The sequence below is a fragment of the Saccopteryx leptura genome, chromosome 2 (assembly GCF_036850995.1).
Source record: "Saccopteryx leptura isolate mSacLep1 chromosome 2, mSacLep1_pri_phased_curated, whole genome shotgun sequence".
Classification (NCBI taxonomy): Eukaryota; Metazoa; Chordata; class Mammalia; order Chiroptera; family Emballonuridae; genus Saccopteryx; species Saccopteryx leptura.
In genome coordinates, this window is record NC_089504.1 from 114,259,569 (window position 1) to 114,284,393 (window position 24,825).

The following is a 24,825-nucleotide window of genomic DNA, read 5'->3' on the forward strand; positions in this document are numbered from 1 at the left end:
TACTACTTATTGCAATTAATGCAGAGCTGCCCAGTCACAAAATATCTCTGTTGTTCTTTTACCACTACAAAGACCATCTGTTCAACTCCACTCAGCTTTAGGAACCTACTTTGACCTAGCCAGTGGTGGCACAGTGGATAGAGTGTCAACCCCAGCACTGAGATCCGGCTGGATCCCCAGTCAAGGCACATATGAGAAGCAACCAATGGATGCACAACTGGAGTGAAGCAAGGAGTTGATGTTTCTCTTTCCCTCCTGTTCTGTAAAACAAAAAACCCAAAAAAGAGTCTATTCTGCTTCTCTGTGTAAGGTCAAGGCCAAACTTGATTCTGTTTATTTTATAGATGGGAATTTGAACCACAGGTAATGAACCATGTCCAGGGTCACACAGTGAGTTGAGGCTGACCCAGCCAGTGCAATGCTCTGCTCTCCTAGCTTATGACAAGTTCTAGGCCTCTTAGAAGTTCAAAACCAATGTGGAAATCAACTTTGACCTTGGAATACTATCAACTAAATGTGCAGTAACTTGTCAGGATGTTTTTATAGGAACTATGATGTAAGTTGGTGGTGAGGAAGGAAGTCACGGTTAGGGACTAAATTTATTGGAACTGAGAGTAGGGATTTCCTTAAGGTATATTTGTTCCAATTTTAGTATATGTGCTGCCGAAGCGAGCACATTCTTAAGGTATTTGAATGTTTGAAGATGGTCCATCGGCTGTAGAGGGAGAAGTTAATGATAAAGATTCTTAAAAGAGTCTGTAGAGCAGGTCTAGGAATGCTCTAAAAGCTTGGTTGGGCTGGAGTCCGGGAGGCTGAAGGAATTCTGTGCGGTTCGAGCGCGAAAGTAGATGTACGTCACTGGGAGTGACTGCTGGAAGGGGCTATAAGTGGGTTCCCAGGAAGGCTCCGGCGTCAGGGAAGGGTCGGGCTGTGAGAGAACCGGCAGAGGTCCCTAAGTCCTCACATTACAGACCTCGGGAAGCGCTCTGGGCGGTCTCTGCACGGACCGTGGGGGCGCTGGGAGGCCGCTCCAGTTGGGGCGGTTAGTGGGGGCTGGGCGGCTCCTCTGATGGACTCGCTTCCCAGACGCCAGGAGGCAACACGGCTGCCCCTGCGGGCGCAGGGGTCCCGGCACCCAGCCCGAGCGCGCCATCCCCGCTCGGGCGCACGCGCCTCTAACCCCGGCTTCCTCCGCTTGTTAGAATCCCTCCCGCAACACCAGGCTGCGGCAAGAGCCAATGAGAGAGGAGCGGCTGGCTCGTGGGCCAGTAAGCGCTGGCGACAGTGCGGGGTGCGGTTGCCAGGGGTGGGGTCCGGCAGCGCGCCAGGCTTGCCACCCTAGCAGCGGAGTCCGGGGTCTGGGCGAGGTGGCGCCTTTCTGAGCGGCTGGAATGGAGGGGTCGCGCTGCCGTCTCGGAGCCCGCGGGGACAGGTCAGAGAAGGATGGTGGCTGGTCTCGTCTTGAGCGGCGAGGAGGGCAGTGCGGTCCTCTCTGGGCGCTCTGAACGAGAGGGCGGCGGGCTCAGGCCGGGAGGGAGGGGTTGCTTTGGGGCCCCGTCGCCCGGCGGCGGTGGGGGACCCTTCCTCCCAGGGCGGCGGCTCTGCAGCCTGCCGCCGGGGGCAGGGAAACTCGCGGAGTCCTCGCTGCGAGCTCGCCTTGCCCTCTGTGGGCCTCGCTTTCTCAAAGCGCGTTAACGCCTGTGCCTCTCTACCGCCTCGGGAGTGTCCTAACAGATTGGAGTCTCCCGAGGACGTCGAAGCGGAAGGCTGCGGGCGGTATTTAACACTTTGCTCCGTGCCATTGCTTCTGGCAGGCAGTGCCCAATTCTGGAACCGAGGCCGGCGGTTGAGAATGCAAAAGTCTTCTTTTGCTTCTGTTTTACAGTAATTATGTCTTATTCAAGATTGGTTTGTCTTATTTGCAACGTGCCATGCCTCTTGTTTGTGCTCCTCTTTGTCGGCTATTTCTCTTTTTCTGCCTCCGCCAGAAAGAAAACAATCCGAAATCTCAGCCTGACGATTTTTTGTTTGCCAGGTTAATGAAAAGTTAATGGGAGCGGCGTGAAATCATTGGCTTAAATCTCTGGCATTGTCTGAAGATTTAAATCTTACACAACGACTGTATTTCCCTCTTTTTACTCATGCCGAGGCAGATATTTAGCGTGTGAGGATTTGGTCTGATATTTAGGTTAGTAGATAATATAAACGATTCTAAACCATTTAAAAACGTCACAGAGGAGGCACCCATTTTCCTCTTTCGTCAGGTTTTTTTTATGTGATAACTGCTTGGTGGAATTTATTCACTGCAATTTCTTTTTTTCAAGTCGAGAAAACTACATTTACAAGAATAAATATAGAGGTAGTAGGAGGGGATAAAGTTAAAATTGAGCGTCTTCGTTGAATTCAGATGGTATTTGTTCAGTTGTGGGTACTCTAAATCTTAATTGAATAAATTTAAGACAGTTAATTTCATGGATACCAGATGTTTGATGTGACTCATAATTTTGAGGGGGAATAAAGAGAATTGACTTTGAAATTGAGACTGGTAGGCCCTGGCTGGTTGGCTCAGTGGTAGAGAGAGCGTTGGCAGGCGTGTGGATGTCCGGGGTTCAATTTCTGGTCAGGGCACACAGAAGGAGCGTCCATCCGCTTCTCCCTCCTGTCCCCCCCTACCCCTCTCAACCCCCCGTGCTGAGGATGGCTCCATGAGCTCGGTGGCTGAGCAATGGAGCAACGCCCCAGATGGGCAGAGCATTGCCCCCTAATGGGCTTGCCAGGTGGATCCCTGTAAGGGCGGATGCGGCATTCTGTCACAGACTCCCCTCCTCTCACTGAATAAAAAAAAGAAAAAGAAAAAAAAGAAAGAAATTGAGACTGGTTAATTTATTGGATCCGAAGTTTGAAAGGGTAATTTTAAAGTTCTCTCTTTTTCTTTACAAAGAAACCAGTTCTTTAATTTAGAACTTGACATCAAAGGGGAATATGTTAGTCATCAAATGTTTCTCCTGTTCTGTGTAATATTAGCGCAGCCTCTATTACTGTTAACTCGTTTGTTATTTAGAGGGAGTGGAATGTCTTGCTTTTTTGGTGCTGGGTTGTGTATTTAATGTTTTTCATGAAGTACATGGATAGAATTTTTGGCATTAATATTTTTCAATGTGAAGTGTAATATCTGACTTTGAAGTTTCCTGTTTGTTTTTCTCCTTTGAATTACGTGACTCTTTTACCATGAGTCAGATTTATATTCATCATAGTAGAAAATTATTAACAAATAAACTTCAAGTATCTTTCCTAGGTCTGAAATATTTAGTGAAAATTGGAGATGGAATTTGAAACGACTCTCTAAGGATCTTTGATGAGGTTAGGCATTTGATATTATGGATTCTGTAGAGATGACAGCAGTTGGCTGGTGCTAGAATTTGAGCTCTCTGTGGCCTTTTGTTTCTGATCAAGAATTGAAGGTGTGGTGATAGAGACTGCTCAGGGTGATGTGACCTTGTGACCCAGAGTTGACTAAGGAGGTCTTCATCTGTGGTTTACCCATACTCCATGATTTCTCTTTAGAAATATGAGCAATAGTAGTGGCTGGAGGTATGTCTTGGCCAGGCTTCTTATTCTTTCTCATGTTCTCCCTTTTTAATTTATTTTTTAAAATTTTTACTCAACATAATAGTTTCCAGGTCCCTCCATATTGTTGCAAAAGGTAGTATTTCCTTCTTTTTCATAGCCACATAATATTCCATAAGCCAGGCAGAGAAAGAAAAATATCATATGACCTCACTCATTTGAGGAATCCAAGGAATAATGAGAACTGAGGAACAGAATTGAGACAGAGGAGGGATCAAAGGGACCAGAGGAAAAGAGGACAGAGGGAAAGGGGATGAAAGGATGGGATAAACCTGAAGGGAAGGGGGGAGGGTGCTTTAGAGAAGAGGGCAAGGGAGATGTTGAGGGGAATAGGAGGGAGGGTGCTGTAGGGAGGGGGGCAAGGGAGATGTTGAGGGGAATAGGGGGGAGGGGGGAGGCATTTGCGGTGACCCTAGAATCTATGTAAACAGAATTAATTTAAAAAATTTTTATTTTATTGATTTTAGACAGGGAAAGGGAGAGAGAGAGAAAGACAGAAACCTTGATCTGTTTCTGTATGTGTCCTGAATTGGGATCAAACCGGCAACCTTTACACATCGGGATGATGCTCTAACCAAGTGAGGTGTTTGGCCAGGGCTTGTTTTCCCTTTTTAAAATGTTTAATCAGATCAGCTCATTGTTAGCACACAGACTTACCCAGTGCTTAAAAATACTTAGGTTAACCAATAACCAGTTCATGTCTACGATATGTTTGGCAAATATCAAAAGGTATAGTACAGCCTGATCAGTGGTGGCACAGTGGATAGAGCATTGGCCTGGTATTCTGAGGACCAGGTTCAAAACTCCAAGGTCACTGGCTTGAGTGTAGGATCACAGACATGATCCCATGGTCACCGACTTGAGCACAAGGGTCGCTGGCTTGAAGGCCAAGGTTGTTGGCTTGAGCAAGGGATCACTGGCTCGGCTGAAGGCCCTTCCCAGTCAAGGCATGTATGAGAAGCAGTCAATGAACAACTAAAGTGATGCAACTACGAGTTGATGCTTTTCTTCTCTCTCAAAAAAACTAAAAAGGTATATAGTACAGGCCTAATAATGTCCAACATGCATATATTTCTCCAATCATGAAGATTACATACAGACCTAGAAAGGAAAGAATAATCCCTCTGATAAATTTCCTTTCCTCCAAGATCCTTGAGTCTAAGCTGACAGACTTATATGTTTTTAGAGTAGGTTTTTTTTTTTGTTTTTTTTTTGTATTTTTCCGAAGCTGGAAACGGGGAGAGACAGTCAGACAGACTCCCACATGCGCCCGACCGGATCCACCCGGCACGCCCACCAGGGGGCGACGCTCTGCCCACCAGGGGAGGATGCTCTGCCCCTCCGGGGCGTTGCTCTGTTGCGACCAGAGCCACTCTAGCACCTGAGGCAGAGGCCAAGGAGCCATCCCCAGCGCCCGGACCATCTTTGCTCCAGTGGAGCCTCGGCTGCGGGACGGGAAGAGAGAGACAGAGAGGAAGGAGAGGAGGAGGGGTGGAGAAGAAGATGGGCACTTCTCCTGTGTGCCCTGGCCGAGAATCAAACCCGGGACCCCTTGCACGCCAGGCCGACGCTCTACCACTGAGCCAACCGGCCAGGGCCTAGAGTAGTTTTCATTTCTGGCTTTTCTTATTTTTTCCTAGGGAAGCTCTGCTGTTTCTATGCATTTGTACTCATTGAAAGAAAAGGTGTTCCTTCTTATCAAAAGGAAAAGTCTGGTTGAATTGCTCAGAGGAGGAGTTGAAGGTGCCTTGTCCCCTGCCCACCCCCTGTTAAACAGAAGCACTTGTGAGCATTTAATGGGCTTCCCTCCATGAGGCTTCAGGCCACCAGGGCCCAGACCTGACCAGCAAACACCCTTAAACTCCTCAGCTCTTCTGAAGAACTTGGCCTTCACAGGGACAGGCTTCTTTGGGAACCTTCCCTGCCCCAGAACTCTGTAGGAGCTGATCACACCACATCAATGATAGGAACAGCCAGTCTTTTTTCTGGGCAGTATTTTTATCCATGTCTGCTCACTGACCGAGGGCCACAGTTGATCAAGGTTGACAGTTGGCCTGACCGGTGGTGGTGCAGTGGGATAAAGCTTCAACCTGGAATGCTGAGGTCGCCTGTTTGATACCCCGGGCTTGCCTGGTCAAGGCACATATGGGAGTTGATGCTTACTGCTCCTTCCTTTCTCTCTCTCTCTCTCTCTCTCTCCTCTCTGAAAATTGAATAAATAAAATCTTTAAAAAAAAAAAAAAAAGGTTGACAGTTGGGCAGGAGCTCTGGTTCATCTTTAAGTGGTAATGTCTCGTCCCAGTTTTCCCAAAGTAACCTGGTTGATGTTTGTCGAAGTTGATCCCGTGATTATGCAAGCCACCAGCTGTACCTCGGCCTCCTGGGTGCCTCCTGTGCTTGTGATGCAGCCGTAGCCATGGCTCACAGGGCCCTGAAGTTTCTGGTCTTAGTGTGGCTGGCATGTTGGTGGCTGAGCTGCCTTGCTTCTTTGTCTTTGGGGATTTTAGGACTAGAAGGGGTCTAGATAATTCCCTATTTGAGAGTAGTTCCATGGTGGAATTGTTTTCTTTCGAACTCGAGTTTCCTGTCATCTACTTTTGCTTTATTTCATCTTAGGTCACTAGGAGTAAGCTCTTTGTGCTACTAACTCAGTTCGGCCTCCTCAGGTATCCTTACTGTTCGTAATAATGGAAGCTGCAACATTTTCCTGGACTGGTTAAGCTTAAGTCCACTTTGCCTAAGAGAAGACACAGTATCCACATGCTGATTGATATACTGTCTTTATTTATTCACTTAATACTTGGTATGAGTCTTGATAATGGAATTGTCCTCTCTGTCCCCTTTGCCATAGAACTTCTGTGAAAGCATTCATGATGAGCACTATCATAAGTCACAGGACCCCTGTAGAACCAGGGTTCTGGAGAAGATTGTAAGAATACTTTTATTTTGTGTAAGATGGCACTTACTGTTTTACCACATGGCATCGTGGTAAGGGGGAAACACTGGAGAGCTTCTGCTGGGCTCCTGAGCTCAGGCCCAGCCTCTTCTCTCTTGAGCAGTGTTGCCTTGAGCAACTCATCTCCTTCTTTGGCTTCAGTTTTCTTTGGAAAGTGAGGGCTTCTTCAGATTCCCTCAGTGATTGTAATGGATAGTAAAATAACAAATGTATATATTTGAGCTGCACATGGGTCCAATTTCAAAAGGTCCAAAATAATATTAAGTGGAAGCTATGTCTTTACTCATCATCTCCATGTCATGTAGTTTATTCGTTGGTAAGTTTCTTAGGGGACTTCCAAAATTACCCTATGTGTTAAATAATCTTTTTCCAGACTTAAAGTTTGATTATTTTGAGTTTTAAGGTATGATATAATAGTCTAAACTATGAGATATACTTTCATTCTGGGCAAGATCTATTTTTAGAAAATGAACTATAGCTGCAGGTTTTAATTTTTTTCCTACGGTAACTACTGTATAGAAAATAGGACTGTAAGAAGTAAACAAATTATTTTTCAGACAGGCTTCTGGGAAAAAATCATTCTATTTAGCTTCACAGGAAGAAAGTTTAATAGGTCTATAGTTTGCCTTTAATTTTAGGTTTTAGAATGAAGCAAGAATTGACTTGTTTACCTATTGAAAGCAAGTGTAATTTTGTTATGGTGATTTGATCTGTCATACAAGCTAGAGGCAAAGCAGAAAGTAGTGTTTTGACTAATGTTCATGAGCTGTGTTTATAAAAAGGAGGAGATATTTTGTGTAGGAATATGTGAAGACATGCAGGCTAACAGAGTCAGAGAGGAGCCCTAGGGCAAAAGCCCTGAGCAGAAGTGAGTCTAGGGGTCTCTCTGACCAGTACTGGAAACAGTGCGTGCTGGAAACAGCAGGATAAGATTCAGCAACAAAGAATACGTTTAGGCTCTCAGAACAGAGGTTAGGAGTAAGCATGTTCCTTGTCCTTTTTCACCCCCTGAGAACTTCTGCTTTCTGCTTCCTTGAGTTATTTGTACTGGCTAATAAATATCTGAGTAAGGCTGAGGACGGGGCTTCAGTCCTTCTATCTGCTGACTGGGGCTGTTGCCTCCCCTCAGCCGGTCTGAGCATTTCATCTGGTCTCGGAGCACTTCATTGTCTCCATGACAAGTGGTGCCCCATGGGAGGAATGGGAACCAAACGATAGGTTTGCTACTCTGAGTAGTTCATTGTCGCTGTGACAGTTTTGGACTTAGTGGCTTACATTTGTGTATCCTTTGCAGTGCTTTCGCATATTTAATCTTTCTTTAGCTTCATAACACTGAAGAGAGGAGGACTGGTGTTGTTATCTTTATTTTATAAGTGGGGAAATGAAGGCTCAGAAAGGGTGTGATGTACCTAAGGTCACATGACAAGTAAATGGCATAATCAGAAGTAAAATTCACACGTTTCGTTGTGACATCTTAGTTGTTCATTGACTGCTTTCTCATGTGCCTTGACCGCGGGCCTTCAGCAGACCGAGTAACCCCTTGCTCAAGCCAGCAACCTTGGGTCCAAGCTGGTGAGCTTTGCTCAAACCATATGAGCCTGCACTCAAGCTGGTGACCTCAGGGTCTTGAACCTGCGTCTTCCGCATCCCAGTCCGACGCTCTATCCACTGTGCCACCGCCTGGTCAGGCTAAAATTCATACTTTTGACTTCTAGTCTCCTTTTTTCTTTCCTTTTTTTTTTTTTTTTTTGTATTTTTCTGAAGCTGGAAACGGGGAGAGACAGTCAGACAGACTCCCGCATGCGCCCGACCGGGATCCACCCGGCATGCTCACCAGGGGGCGACGCTCTGCCCCTCCAGGGCGTTGCTCTGTTGTGACCAGAGCCACTCCAGCGCCGAGGAGCCATCCCCAGCGCCCGGGCCATCTTTGCTCCAATGGAGCCTCGCTGCGGGAGGGGAAGAGAGAGACAGAGAGGAAGGAGAGGGGGAGGGGTGGAGAAGCAGATGGGCGCTTCTCCTGTGTGCCCTGGCCAGGAATCGAATCCAGGACTTCTGCACGCCAGGCCGACGCGCTACCACTGAGCCAACTGGCCAGGGCCTTTTAGAGGAGGGGAGATAGACTGTCGCATGAGCCCCAACCAGAATCCACCCAGCAAACCCCATCAGGGCCTAATGCTCAAGGATCAACAACTATCTTCAGCACCTGAGGCCAACTCTTGGACCAACTGAGCTCCTCCGTGCCTGAGGCTGATGCTTGGACCAACCAAGCGTTCCTCAGGGCCCAGGGCCAGTGCTTGAGCCAATCGAGCCATTTGATGTTAGAGGGGAAGAGTGAAAAAAGGGGGAGAAGGGAAAGAGGGAGGGGCGAGAAACAGATGGTCGCTTTTCCCGTGTGCCCTGCCTGGGGATTGAACTTGGGATGTGTGTGCACTGGGTAGACAGACACTCTGTCTACTGAACCAACCAGCCAGGGCCTAGTCTCTGTCTTTCTTTTTCTCACACATTATCAAAATATCTACTTCAGATATTTTGGGTGCCATTTTTGCATGTAAATGATAACAACTGATACTGACTGCATTCTTTTTCTAAAAAATAATATTTTATTGATTTTAGAGAGGGAGGAAGGGAGAGACAGTGAGAGGGACAGGAACATCAATCTGTCCCTGTATGTGCCCTGACTGGGGATTGAACTGGCAACCTCTGTGCTTTGGGCGATGCTTTAACCAACCTAGCCATCTGGTCCGGGCTTTGGCTGCATTCTAATTATTTTTAGGGAGAGCAGTGAAGAAATCAGACTTTGGTGAAGTACAAATGTCAGTTAATTTTGTCCAATGGGAAAGGAGTGGAAATATTTATTTGGTGTTGTTAGTAGGCAAAGGGATGGACGTTCATCTTTACACAAGAAAGAAGGGAAATAGTAGCATGCCTGAAGAGAGAAAACATAACCTGAGTAAAGAAGGATCAGGCATGGTGGAATGAACTAACGTTCTTTTTTAAAGCTATACAGAATAAATAGTTTCTTTTAACTTTTGGATCAAATCATACATTTTAAATAGTCTTTCTGTTTGGTTCACTTAAAAATGCTTTCTGTGTTCGTTATGTAGGACATGCAAAATGAAGAGGGGTTCACTGGAAACTACCATATTTTTTTTATTTTATTTTTATTTATTTATTTTTTTACAGAGACAGAGAGTGAGTCAGAGAGAGGGATAGTCAGGGACAGACAGACAGGAACGGAGAGAGATGAGAAGCATCAATCATTAGTCTTTCATTGCGCATTGCAACACCTTAGTTGTTCATCGATGCTCTTCCATATGTGCCTTGACCGTGGGCCCTCAGCAGACCAAGCAACCTCTTGCTTGAGCCAGCGACCTTGGGTTCAAGCTGGTGGGATTTTGCTCAAACCAGATGAGCCCGTGCTCAAGCTGGTGACCTCGGGGTCTCAAACCTAGGTCCTCTGCATCCCAGTCCGATGCTCCATCCACTGCGCCACCACCTTGGTCAGGCAGTAAACTACCATATTTTTTGCTCTAGAAGACACACCTGACCATAAGCCATGCCTAGGGTTTTAAGGAGGAAAATAGGAGAAAAAAAAAAATTCTGAACCAAGTGGTTTGTTAAAATATTTAATAAAATAACAGTATTTTTTGAAAAGCTCCATAAGATGTACGGGCATTTTCCCCTCCACTTTTTTTGGGAAAAAGACAGTAGTTTTTCTTGCTGCATTCTCTGGGGCCAATTGAATGATCTGATTGCTATAATCAGTTGCCAACCTTTTCTTCTCATTGTCCTCTCCTCGAACAGTTCTCTCTTCTTTCTGATGGTCCCTACAAAATGGGCCTCTTAGGAAATACATTTTCATTCCTTCACTTTAGTTCCAGTGTGTGGTCATTCAAGTAGAAGAGAGATGGGCCTAGAATACTAACATTTCTCCTCAAATGAGGAAGAATGGCTTTCAAAGGAGTCTTTTTCTGGCAATTCTAATTTGATCTCTGTGTGCTTTGTCCCAGAAGCATGTTTTGTTTCATCCAGATGTGGTTTAGGTGTTTCATTCAGGCTTTGGACAAGGTGAATCTATTTGTCAGTTAACTTAGAGACAGTTAATTTATAAATATTGAATAGTTATTACCAACCCTGGCCAGTTGGTTCAGCAGTAGAGTGTTGGCCCAGTGTATGAAGTCCTGGATTTTATTTCTGGTCAGTGTACATAGGAGAAGTGACTATCTGCTTCTTCACTCCCCTCCCCATCCTTTATTTTTTTTTTCCGAGGAACTTACTCGGAAGAGTAAGTTGGCCCTAGGTGATAAGGATGGCTCCGTGGCCTCTCCTCAGGTGCAAAAATGGTTTGGTTGCTGTGCAACAGAGTTGGTGCCCTGAATGGGCAGAGCATCTCCCCATAGGGAGCTTGCTGGGTGCATCCGGTCAGGGTACATGCAGGAGTCTTTCTCTGCCTCCCCTCCTCTCAATTAAAAAAAAATGTAGCTATTTCCCTAACGGACACAATGAAATCTAATGACTCTTTTTCAGTATCTGTCTATACTATAATCAACTCCTAATCCATTCACTGTCTTGGAAATTCTTTTACCTAAAAATACCAGATGAACTTGTGTTTTTACAGAAAAGATTCTTGGTAGACATCTTGAAATACCATAATAATGAAATTCCAGAATCTCTGCTGACCATGTGAATATATGTGGTCAGTGGTGCGGCTTAGCATGCTGAGTTGGTAAGACTTGGGATTGAATTCTAGATCTTTCACTAATCAGCTGTGTGACCATCAGCAAACAGCTTCGTCTCTGAATTTCAGATGCCTCTGAAATGGGATTGTAGGTTTATTGTGAGAATTAGATGAAATAATATATAAAGTATTTAATGTAGTTTCTAACACACAGTATTACTAAATGGAGCTATATTGCAACTGGCAACATGACAACGTTTTAAGTATGCAATTTAAGTTTTTAGCAAATTTGCAGTTTTGTAACTATTGCCAAAAGCTAACCTTAGAACATTACCATCACCCCTCCTGTCAAAGTAACCTCATTTATAGTTGTTCCCTCTCTCCCATTCCCCATTCCTAGCCCAAGGCAACCACTAATCCACTTTAGGCCTCTGTAGATTTGTCTATTCTGGACACTGCATATAAATGAAATCATGATATATGGTATTTTTTATGACTGGTTTTTAAATTTCTGAAGTGAGAAGTGGGGAGGCAGAGAGACAGACTCCTGCATGTGCCTGTCCGGGATCCACCCGGCATGCCCACCAGGGGGTGATGCTCCATCTGGGGCGTTGCTCTGTTGCAAACAGAGCCGTTCTAGCGCCTGAGGTGGAGGCCATGGAGCCATCCTCAGTGCCCAGGCCAACTTTGCTCCAGTGGAGCCTTGGCTGCTGGAGTGGAAGAGAGAGACAGAGAGGAAGGAGAGGGGGAGGAATGGAGAAGCAGATGGGCGCTTCTCCTGTGTGCCCTGGCCAGGAATCAAACCCGGGACTTCTACACACAGGGCCGACACTCGACCATTGAACCAACCGGCCAGGGCTGTGACTGGCTTTTTTGACTTAGCAAAATGTTTTTGAGATTTATTCATGGTATATGTTGCATATATCAGTACTTCGTCCCTTTTTATTGCTGAATAGTAGTCTCTCATGTAGCTATACAGTGTGTAATTTACCCATTCATTACTTGATGGGCATTTGAGTTGTTTCTACTTTCGCTATTATGAGTTATGCTACTGTGAACATTAGTGTCCAAGTCTTGTGTGGACATATGTTTTTGTTTGTTTGTTTGTTTTGTATTTTTCTGAAGTTGGAAATGGGGAGGCAGTCAGACAGACTCCCACATGCGCCCGACCGGGATCAACCCGGCATGCCCACCAGGGGGCGATGCTCTGCCCATCTGGGGGCGTTGCTCTGTTGCAACCAGAGCCATTCTAGCACCTGAGGCAGAGACCATAGAGCCATCCTCAGCGCCTGGGCCAACTTTGCTCCAATGGAGCCTTGGCTGGGGGAGGGAAAGAGAGAAACAGAGAGGAAGGAGAGGGGGAGGGGTGGAAAAGCAGATGGGCGCCTCTCCTGTGTGCCCTGGCCAGGAATTGAACCCGGGACTCCTGCACGCCAGGCTGGCGCTCTACCACTGAGCCAACCGGCCAGGGCCTGGACATATGTTTTAATTTCTATTGCATACCAAAATAGAGTTGTTGCGCAATATGGTGACTCTATCTTTTACAATTTGAGGTAGTATCAGACTGTTTTTCAAATGGCTGTAACATTTTACATTCCCACCAGCAATGTATGAGAATTTTAATTTCTCTGTATTTTCTTTTATTTATTTATTTATTTTTAAAATTTTTAAAAATTTTTTTGTATTTTTCTGAAGCTGGAAACGGGGAGGCAGTCAGACAGACTCTCGCATGCGCCCGACTGGGATCCACCTGGCATGCCCACCAGGGGGCGATGCTCCACTCATCTGGGCATCGCTCTGTTGCAACCAGAGCTGTTCTAGCGCCTGAGGCAGAGGCCATGGAGCCATCCTCAGTGCCCGGGCAAACTTTGCTCCAATGGAGCCTTGGCTGCGGGAGGGGAAGAGAGAGACAGAGAGGAAGGAGAGGGGGAGGGGTGGAGAAGCAGATGGGGCTTCTCCTGTGTGCCCTGGCCGGTAATCGAACCCAGGACTCCTGCACGCCAGGCCGACGCTCTACCACTGAGCCAACCGGCCAGGGCTGTATTTTTTTTAAAAAATTTTTTAATTTTTAAGTGAGAAGAGAGGAGATAAGGAGGCAGACTCTCACATGCGCCTGACTGGGATCCACCCGGCAACCCCTGTCTGGGGCCGATGCTCAAATCAGCTGAGCTATCCTCAGTTTCCAGGGCCAACACTTGAACCAATCAAGCCATTAGCTGTGGGAGGAGTCAAGGGAGAGAAGGGGGAGAAGGATGGGGAGAGAAGCAGGTGGTCACTTCTCTTGTGTGGCCTGACGAACCTGGGATATCCATTCACCAGGCTAATGCTCTGTCCACTGAACTCACCAGCCAGGGCTCTGCATTTTCACCAATGCTTGTTACTGTCTATATCAGTGGTTCTCAACCTGTGGGTCGTGACCCCGGCAGGGGTCAAACGACTAGGCGACCCCTGTGTTTTGGTCGTTCGACCCCCGCCGGGGTCGCGACCCACAGGTTGAGAACCGCTGGTCTATATTATTTTTAAAATTCAATTGATTAATTTTAATAAATTGGTTAATAATGTTATATGTTTCATGTGTACAGTTCTTTAATACATCACCTATATATTATATTGTATGCTTACCCGCCAAAGTCCAGTTTCCCTCCATCACCAAATATTTGACCTCTTTACCTATTCACCCTCCTTGCATGCCTCTTCCCCTCTGGTCAGCACCCTCCCATTGCCTGTGTCCATGAGTGGATTAATTTTGTGTGTTCGTTTGTTATTTTCTGTTATATATCTCACATATGAGTGAAATCATATGGTTTTTGTCCTTTTCTCTGACTTATTTCACTTAGCATGATACTCTCAAGATCTATCCATGATGTTGCAAATGGCAATATTTCACCGAGTTCAGTATTTTTACTGGCAATTGTGATAGGGAGTTGCCACAAAAACTTTATCAAAAGAATATAATAAAAATAATTTTGATTGACAGGTATAAGAGTCCTGGTTAGCAAAGTTAATTGAATGTATAATTGGAAGATATACCACCTTGGAGGTGCTAATATTAATCAGCATTTGGTTTTCAGATGTAGTTTAATGAAAGAATTAGCAGTATATACAGTGAGTTAAAGTTTAAGAATGTGTTTAAAGCCTGACCAGGTGGAGGTACAGTGATAGAGAATCGGACTGGGACGCGGAAGACCCAGGTTCAAGGCCCTGAGGTCGCCAGCTTGAGCTCGGGCTCATCTGGTTTGAGCAGGGCTCACCAGCTTGAGCCCAAGGTTGCTGGCTTGAGCAAGGGGTCACTCGGTCTGCTGCAGCCCCCAGTCAAGGCACATATAAGAAAGTAATCAATGAACAACTAGGTGCCGCAACAAAGAATTGATGCTTCTTATCTCTCTCCCTTCCTGTCTCTCTGTCTCTGTCACCAAAAAAAAAAGAATGTGTTTAAATATCACAGCTGCCAGCTTTTCTCATATAGAATAATAATCTGACTGATTATCAGCTATATAATAACTGATACTAAGTGTAGTTTGAAATATTGCCACAATGAAGTGTATAACTGACAGAGGAAAATAAATGAGAAAACCAAAAAAGAATAGAGCAGAAGCCTCTATCATCTCAGCAACTGGGTCCATGCATCTCTAAAAGATTTACCGTATTCCCCATGTATAAGACGCACCTTAATTTTGGGGCCCGAAATGTGGAAAAAAAATGTATTACATAAAGTTATTGAACTCAAGTTTTAGTCACCATAAAGTTTATATAACTCATCATTGTCCAAAGTCCCATCCATTAGCTTGTCCTCATCTGTGCCTGATGACAAATCACTGTCTTCATATATTGATTGCCACATTCTCAGTTTCATCTATATCTTTGGAAATGCCACAGTTCTATAACCACTGTATAAGACACACCCAGTTTTTAGACCCCAAGTTTTTTGATAAAAGGTGCGTCTTACACATGAGGAATATGGTACTTTTTAAAAGTCTATGGTGGCCCTGGCTGGTTGGCTCAGTGGTAGAGCATTGGCCTGGTGTGTGGATGTCCTGGGTTCAATTCCTGGTCAGGGCATACAGGAGAAGTGACCATCTGCTTCTCCACCCTTCCCTTTTTCCCATCTATCTTTCTTTCTTTTTTTTTTTTTTTTGTACTTTTCTGAAGCTGGAAACGGGGAGAGACAGTCAGACAGACTCCCGCATGCGCCCGACCGGGATCCACCCGGCACGCCCACCAGGGGTGACGCTCTGCCCTCCAGGGGGCGATGCTCTGCCCCTCCGGGGCGTCGCTTTGCCGCGACCAGAGCCACTCTAGCGCCTGGGGCAGAGGCCAAGGAGCCATCCCCAGCGCCCGGGCCATCTTTGCTCCAATGGAGCCTTGGCTGCAGGAGGGGAAGAGAGAGACAGAGAGGAAGGAGGGGGTGGGGGGTGGAGAGGCAAATGGGCGCCTCTCCTATGTGCCCTGGCCGGGAATCGAACCCGGGTCCCCCGCACGCCAGGCCGACGCTCTACTGCTGAGCCAACTGGCCAGGGCCCCTTCTATCTTTCTCATCCCCTCCTGCAGTCAAGGCTCCACTGGAGCAAGTTGGTCAAGGCGCTGAGGATGAAACCATGGCCTTGTCTCACGTGCTAAAATGGCTCCTGTTGCAATGGAGCAGTGCCCAAGATGGGCAGAGCATTGCCCCCTAGTGGGCTTGCAGGGTAGATCCCAGTTGGGCGCATGCAGGCGTCTGTCTCTGCCTCTCTACTTCTCACTTAAGAAATACACACACAAAAAAAGTTTATGGTAATGCATATAGTTAGTAGGGTAGGCACTATTTTATTAAGTCTGAAAGATTCATCTGCCTGACCTGGTGGTGGTGCAGTGGATAAAGCGTCGGACTGGGATGCGGAAGGACCCAGGTTCGAGACCCCCAAGGTCGCCAGCTTGAGTGCAGGCTCATCTGGTTTGAGCGAGGCTCACCAGCTTGGACCCAAGGTCGCTGGCTCCAGCAAGGGGTTGCTCGGTCTGCTGAAGGCCCGCAGTCAAGGCACATGTGAGAAAGCTATCAATGAACAACTAAGGTGTTGCATCGCGCAATGAAAAACTAATGATTGATGCTTCTCATCTCTCTCCGTCCCTGTCTATCCCTCTCTCTGACTCACTCTGTCTCTGTAAAAAATAAATAAATAAAATAAAAAAAAAAGAAAGATTCATCTGAGGTTTATAACTAAAATTCAGAAGTTTATTTTTATTCTTATTTTTTAAGTGAGAGGAGGGGAGATAGACTCTTGCATGTGCCCTGACCAGGATCCACCCGACAACCCCCATCTGGGGTAGATGCTCAAATCAACCAAGCTATTCTCCTGAGGCCCAGGTTCAGACCAGTGAGCTGTCCTTAGCGCCTGGGGCCATGCTCGAACCAGTTGAGCTACTGGTTGTGGGAGGAAAAGAGGGAAAATGGGGGGTGGGGGGAACAGATGGTACTCTGAGCCGGAATTGAAGCTGGGACGTCCATATGCCAGGCCAAATGCTCTATCCGCTGAGCCAACAGGCCAGGGCCAAAAGTTTTTTCTTTTCTTTTCTTTTTTTTTTTTTTGGTGACAGAGACAGAGAGAGACACAGAAAGAGGGACAGATATGGAGAGACAGGAAGGGAGAGAGATGAGAAGCATCACATCTTTGTTGCGGCTCCTTAGATGTTCATTGATTGCTTTCTCATATGTACCTTGACTGGGGGGCTGTAGCAGAGTGAGTGACCCCTTGCTCGAGTCAGTGACCTTGGGTTCAAGTCAGCGACCATGGGGTCATGTCTATGATCCTACGTTCAAGCCAGTGATCCTGCGCTCAAGCTGGATGACCCTGCGCTCAAGCCAGTGACCTCAGGGTTTTGAACCTGGGTCCTCTGCTTCCCAGGTCGATGCTCTATCCACTATGTCACCACCAATCAGGCTAGATTAAGGCAAAAGGTATCTTTTCCATCTAACTTTAAAGTTCATTTATTTATGAAACATTTATTTCACAGCCTTCATGTTCTGTGTGCCATGTTTCATTAGTAATGTTAAGTAATGTCAGAAAGTGTTGATGTTTGTAAGTTTCTTTGTATTGCTTTTCTATTGAGTGTTAGAAGTGTTGTCTCTAAAGTCATGAAAGTAATTACTATGTATGTCACTTACGAGCTTATCAGAGACCTTGTTTTGGTAGTTGCTTTGTTGTAGTGAAAACAAGAGAATTCTCCCAGAAGTGTAGAATGTGTCTTCAGACAGCTGTGGCAAAAACATCTATGAAAGACATTGATGTGGATAAATTTAGCTTCTGGCAGATGGGTCTGCAGATTGGCCTTGAAATACACTGCTCTAATTAACTGAGTTATCTGGCTAGGGCTAGTCAGGACTGCGTTATAGAAAAGAGATGTGTTGAATTGGGCACCTGAAACCTGTATAATTATGTTAACAAATGTCACCACAATAAAATCCAAAAAAGAAAGAAAAATGAGCCTAGGTGGGGCTGCTTTGGCTCACTGTGAAATAAGAGAAAAAGGGACCATGGAGACAGTTCCAGGGGGTTAGCCTAAGAAGAGTTGCTGCTGCCCATTGCTCCCCTGGTTGCAAGTCTGGTGGGGTCCTTCAGAGCAGTCTTTCTCTTTCCTTTTTTTTTTTTTTAATTTATTTTTTAAAAATTTTTCTGAAGTTGGAAACAAGGAGGCAGTCAGACAGACTCCCGCATGCGCCTGACCGGGATCCACCCGGCATGCCCACCAGGGGCCGATGCTCTGCCCCTCCGGGGCCTCGCTCTGTTGCAACAAGAGCCATTCTAGCGCCTGAGGCAGAGGCCATAGAGCCATCCTCAGCACCTGGGCCAACTTTGCTCCAATGGAGCCTTGGCTGTGGGAGGGGAAGAGAGAGACAGAGAGGAAGGAGAGGGGGAGGGGTGGAGAAGCAGATGAGCTCTTCTCCTGTGTGCCCTGGCTGGGAATCGAACCCAGGACTTCTACACGCCAGGCTGACGCTCTACCACTGAGCCAACTGGCCAGGGCCTCAAATTGTTTTATTCTTAGTCACATTTAATGGAATAAAAAGTTGACTTTTAGTATACAGTGGTACCTTGAGATAGAAGTTTAATTAACCGAGCTTGTAAGTCAATCAAGTCATATATCAAACAAATTTCTCCCATTTAAAATAACTGAAATAGATTTAATCTGTTCCAGTTCTGTGAAGCATCCCCAAACCATCCTAAATTATGAAGAAAGACATGTTTTGTTCTTTTTCAGAGACAGAGAGAGTCAGACAGAGGGATAGATAGGGACAGACAGGAACGGAGAGAGATGAGAAGCATCAATCATTAGTTATTCCTTGTGACACCTTAGTTGTTCATTGATTGCTTTCTCATATGTACCTTGACCGTGGGCCTTCAGCAGACCGAGTAACCCCTTGCTTGAGCCAGCGACCTTGGGTCCAAGCTGGTGAGCTTTGCTCAAACCAGATGAGCCCACGCTCAAGCTGGCGACCTCGGAGTCCCAAAATTGGGTCTTCAGCATCCCAGTCCAATGTTCTATCTACTGCGCCACCGCCTGGTCAGGCAAAAGACATGTTTTTAATTAAGAAACACACGTATACTTTACCAATGCATAACAAAATATATGAAATAAAAGAAAAAAGTGTTATTTAGTACTGTATTCTTACCTTGGAGACAGATGAGTGTGGCTAACGGAGGTGAATGGTGGAGGAGGAGGGAAGGAGGAAGGGATGCAGGCACTGTAGACACGTAAAATTAAAACTGCATTTTCTTTACTTTAAACAAAACTAAAACTGCACTTTTTTTACTTAAAATGAAACCACAAAAACTTAATGGTAAAAAAAAAAAAATGCACTTTCTTAACTTTAAACTTAACCTAAGCTTAACATTACGTATTTTTCATTTAATCATCATCTGTTTTTGCCTTTTTGGCTGCACTTTCGGTACTTTGACTTGGAGGACTTTGAATAAAAATCTATCCAAAGAGGTTTGCTTTTGCCTGCCTTTTAAAATGTTACGGAAATGGCCTGACCTGTGGTGGTGCAGTGGATAAAGAGTCAACCCAGAATGCTGAGGCTGCTGGTTCGAAACCCTGGGCTTGCCTGGTCAAGGCACATATGGGAGTTGATGCTTCCTGCTCCTCCCCCTCCTCTCTTCCTTCTCTCTCTTTCTCTCTCGCTTCTCTAAAATGAATAAATAAAATATTTAAAATAAAATGTTACGGAAATGTGACAAACAAGTGTCATTAAAAAGTGCTGAAGCACGACCAGTTGAAACTTTTTTTGGGTGTTTCTTTTCGGTGAAACCTGAAAGCTTCTCCCACATTGCCAGCATGTCTTTAATTTCACTTGTAGAAAAATCACTTCCTCGGAGGCTGCCTCCTCCTCACTACTAATCTCTTGCAGAAGCTCTGTATGTTGCATCATCTGTAGCTCCTTCAACTCCTCAGTTGAGAGTTCCTCCTCATATTCCTCGACGAGCTCGTTTATGTCACCCTCATCTACCTACAGACCCATCGACTTTCTGAGGGACACAATCTCCTCCAACACTTCTACCTCAGTCTCGGTCTCTAGTTTGAATCCTTCGAAGTCCCTGTCTGCAACAACATCAGGCCATAACTTTTTCCATGCCGAGTTCAAGGTTCTTCTTGTAACCTCTTGCCATGCCAAGTCAGTAATGCGTAAACATATCACAATATTGTAATGATCTTTCCAAAACTCTTGAAAGTTTAGAATTGTATTTTCAGTCACCTCAAAGCAATGATGGAACAAATGCTTTGTGTAAAGATTTTTTTTTTTTTTCTTTTTTTTCATTTTTTTTTTTTCTGAAGCTGGAAACAGGGAGAGACAGTCAGACAGACTCCCGCATGCGCCCGACCGGGATCCACCCGGCACACCCACCAGGGGCGGTGCTCTGCCCCCCAGGGGGCGATGCTCTGCCCATCCTGGGCGTCGCCATATTGCGACCAGAGCCACTCTAGCGCCTGAGGCAGAGGCCACAGAGCCATGCCCAGCGCCCGGGCCATCTTTGCTCCAGTGGAGCCTTGGCTGCGGGAGGGGAAGAGAGAGACAGAGAGGAAAGCGCGGCGGAGGGGTGGAGAAGCAAATGGGCGCTTCTCCTATGTGCCCTGGCCGGGAATCGAACCCGGGTCCTCCGCACGCTAGGCCGACGCTCTACCGCTGAGCCAACCGGCCAGGGCGTGTAAAGATTTTTAAAGTTGGAAATGACCTGCTGATCCATAGGTTGCAAGATTGAAGTTGTGTTGGGTGGGAGGTAGAGGACTTTGATGAATATGAACTCATCAAGGATGTCATCTTTAAGACCAGGTGGGTGGGCTGGAGCATTTTCAAGGATTAGTAATGCTTTCATCGGGGGTTTATTTTCTTTCTTTCTTTCTTTTTTTTTTTTTGGATTTTTCTGAAGCTGGAAATAGGGAGGCAGTCAGACAGACTCCCGCATGCGTCCGACCGGGATCCACCCGGCATGCTCACCAGGAGGCGATGCTCCGCTCATCTGGGCCGTTGCTCTGTTGCAACCAGAGCCATTCTAGCGCCTGAGGCAGAGGCCATAGAGCCATCCTCAACGCCTGGGCCAACTTTGCTCCAGTGGAGCCTTGGCTGCGGGAGGGGAAGAGAGAGACAGAGAGGAAGGAGAGGGGGAGGGGTGCTTCTCCTGTGTGCCCTGGCCAGGAATCGAACCCGGGACTCCTGCATGCCAGTCCGATGCTCTACCACTGAGCCAACCGGCCAGGGCCAAGATTATTTTCTTGAAGATATTTCTTCACTGCAGGACCAAAGACGAGATTTACCCATTCACTAAAAAACTGCCGTGTAACCTATGCCCTAGCATTGGTGCTCCACATAACCTCATAACCTGCAGTTTTTCTTTAAGAATATTGTGAGTCTTTTTTTTTTTTTTTTTTTTTTTTACACAGAGATAGTCAGAGAGAGGGATAGATAGGGACAGACAGATAGGAACGGAGAGAGATGAGAAGCATCAATCATTAGTTTTTCGTTGCGACACCTTAGTTGTTCATTGATTGCTTTCTCATATGTGCCTTGACCGTGGGGCTACAGCAGACTGAGGAACCCCTTGCTCGAGCCAGCAACCTTGGGCCCAGGCTGGTGAGCTTTTGTTCAAATCGGATGAGCCCGTGCTCAAGCTGGCAACCTTGGGATCGGTCTCGAATCCTGGTCCTCCGCATCCTAGTCAGACGCTCTATCCACTGTGCCACTGCCTGGTCAGGCAGAATCTTGTGAGTCTTAAAGGCTCCACAATTTTTGGAATGATACACTAGTAGTGGCTTTACTTTACAGTCACTGCTAGCATTGCACACAATGCAAGGGTCAGAGGGTCCTTCAGGGGTTTATGACCTGGCAGCTTCTTCTCCTCTGCAGTGATAAAAGGCCTCTGGGGCATTTTTTTCCAAAACAATCCTGTTTCCTCACAGTTGAACACTTGTTGGGGATGTAGCCTTCCTTTGTGATAAGCGCAGAAAACCATGCAATGTACTCCTTAGCTGCCTTAACGTCAGCACTTGCAGCTTCACTATGCCTCACCACCGAGTGGATGCCAGATCTCTTCTTGAAATTTTTTTTTCTTTTTTTTTTCCTCGGGGCTTTGGAATGAATCTCTCGCCCACTATCTGCGCGCCGACCAGGAGATGGGGAAAATGGCTGTCCCACTTGTCTTTCTTTTTTTTTTTTTTTGTATTTTTCTGAAGCTGGAAACGGGGAGAGACAGTCAGACAGACTCCCGCATGCGCCCAACCGGGATCCACCCGGCACGCCCACCAGGGGCGACGCTCTGCCCACCAGGGGGCGATGCTCTGCCCCTCCGTGGCGTCGCTTTGCCGCAACCAGAGCCACTCTAGCGCCTGGGGCAGAGGCCAAGGAGCCATCCCCAGCGCCCGGGCCATCTTTGCTCCAATGGAGCCTTGGCTGCGGGAGGGGAAGACAGAGACAGAGAGGAAGGAGGGGGTGGGGGGTGGAGAGGCAAATGGGCGCCTCTCCTATGTGCCCTGGCCGGGAATCGAACCCGGGTCCCCCGCACGCCAGGCCGACGCTCTACCGCTGAGCCAACCGGCCAGGGCTGCCCCGCTTGTCTTTCTTTGTCTGGGTTTGGCGCGAGTGTTAGCTTGTATTGCCCGGGTTGCCACAGGAACAGTTTTTCCTCGGCTTGGATCTCCGTGCCACAGCCTGGTTTGGCTGTTTGTGCCGCGGCCTGGATCTATTCACCCCCTTTGCCCGCCTTAGTTTCTATATTCTCAGTTCCCAGTGAAAGCCACCCTGTTTAGGTTAGTGAGAAAGGAGCATTTCTTACTCCCTATTTCCTTCGGGGTTTGATTATATATTTAGCCAATTTTTCACTCAACCATACCTTCAGGTGTATTGCGAATCATCTCTCTTCTTGAAATTTTTAAACCAGCTGTGACTTGCCTTAAACGTATCTTCTGTTGCCTCTTTTGAGGTTGATGGTTCTTTCTTCTTCAAGTCACCATAAATAATACGTGCCTTTTCGCATATTACAGTCTCCGTCACTGAATCTCCTGCCAGCTCTTTCTTTTTCACCCACACCAGCAGAAGCTTCTCCATTTCTTCATAGATATTTGTCCTTAATTGGGACAGAATTGTAGTTCCTTTCGTTGGATTTGCACTTTTGATGGCATCCTTTTAAGGATGGTACAAATTGTAGATGTATTGTGGTCGTACAGCCTTGCCAGTTCAATCACTCATACACCACGCTCATGTTTTTCTATTATTTTTTGCTTTACTTCTATCGACATTATTCTCTTCTTCTCACCACTGTTCTTTACACTCACTTTATTCAACCCCATGATAGCACACAGAAAAAGTAAAAAATGCAAAAATGATGCAAGAATGAGTACAGCGCACAAGATTTGACTTGATTCTGCAGGTAACACGTGAGAAAGAATGAGATGCTGGTGTTGTGCTGCCGATACTGGACCCGTGCGCCAACACACCAACTAGCAGCAGCTTCCCGATTCACGACTGGTATCTCAGAATTTTGCTCAGATCTCGAACAAAAATACAGACCGAGGTGCAGCTCATATCTTAAAAAATTAGTATGTTGGTCTGCTCATTTCTCAAGGTACCATTGTATTTATTTTTTTTTTTTACAGAGACAGAAAGTCAGTGAGAGGGATAGACAGGGACAGACAGACAGGTATGGAGAGATGAGAAGCATCAATCATTAGTTTTTCATTGCACATTGAGACACTTTAGTTCATTGATTGCTTTCTCATATGTGCCTTGACTGTGGGGCTACAGCAGACCGAGTAACCCCTTGCACGAGCCAGCGACCTTGGGTCCAAGCTGGTGAGCTTTGCTCAAACCAGATGAGCCCGCGCTCAAGTTGGCGACCTCAGGGTCTCGAACCTGGGTCCTTCGCATCCCAGTCCGACGCTCTATCCACTGCACCACCGCCTGGTCAGGCGGGTACCACTGTATTTTATTTTATTTTATTTTATTTTATTATTTTTTTTTTTTTTCATTTTTCTGAAGCTGGAAACAGGGAGAGACAGTCAGACAGACTCCCGCATGCGCCCGACCGGGATCCACCCGGCACACCCACCGGGGGCGGTGCTCTGCCCCCCAGGGGGCGATGCTCTGCCCATCCTGGGCGTCGCCATATTGCGACCAGAGCCACTCTAGCGCCTGAGGCAGAGGCCACAGAGCCATGCCCAGCACCCGGGCCATCTTTGCTCCAATGGAGCCTTGGCTGCGGGAGGGGAAGAGAGAGACAGAGAGGAAAGTGCGGCGGAGGGGTGGAGAAGCAAATGGGCGCTTCTCCTATGTGCCCTGGCTGGGAATCGAACCTGGGTCCTCCGCACGCTAGGCCGACGCTCTACCGCTGAGCCAACCGGCCAGGGCACCACTGTATTTTAAAAATGCCTTTACAGCCTGACCTGTGGTGGCGCAGTGGATAAAGCGTCAACCTGGAAACGCTGAGGTTGCCAGTTCAAAATCCTGGGCTTGCCTGGTCAAGGCACATATGGGAGTTGATGCTTCTTGCTCTTCCCCCTTCTCTCTCTCTCTCCCCTCTCTATAATGAATAAATAAAATCTTAAAAAAAAATGCCTTTACGTGGTGCAAAATTCAGAAGGATCTAAAGTGTCTGTAATAAAAAAGTAAGGTTGCTTCCCATCCTTTTACGTATTTAGCTTTTCATCCTGAAGGCAACACTGGTACAGCTTACTGTGTATTCTTCCAGCCATATTCTCTGCAGTTGAAATGAAATATGTATATATTTTTTCTTTTGTAAATGGTAGCAAATAGCGCCCTTGCATGTTTTTCACCTTGCCTTTTTCAAATAATAAAGACAAGCCAGTATTTCTCTATTTTATAAGGTCTACCGGAAAGTTCTGTCCTTTTCTATCACAACAAGTTTCGACACGTAAGCACATGTTTATTTGGCGCATATGTGCCTCTCTATTTTTATCACTTAATGTATACATACTGAAATAGCAAATTAACTGAAACAAAGTTGATTCACGTTAGTCTTATGTGTGAAGTGATAGTGTACCCATGGCTACTGATAAAGTTCATTTATGCCACTGTAATTTT

General features: G+C 46.4%; 1 protein-coding gene across 1 annotated transcript in view; it reads left to right on the plus strand.

Annotated features, from left to right (window-relative positions):
• Positions 1 to 1,306: 1,306 nt before the first annotated feature.
• Positions 1,307 to 24,825, plus strand: part of TULP3 (TUB like protein 3) — a 56,125-nt gene continuing 32,606 nt past the window's right edge. The window contains exon 1 of the mRNA XM_066368588.1: positions 1,307 to 1,432. Coding sequence (XP_066224685.1) covers positions 1,392 to 1,432 — 41 coding nt within the window. The 5' untranslated portion in view covers positions 1,307 to 1,391. The remainder of the gene's footprint in view (positions 1,433 to 24,825) is intronic.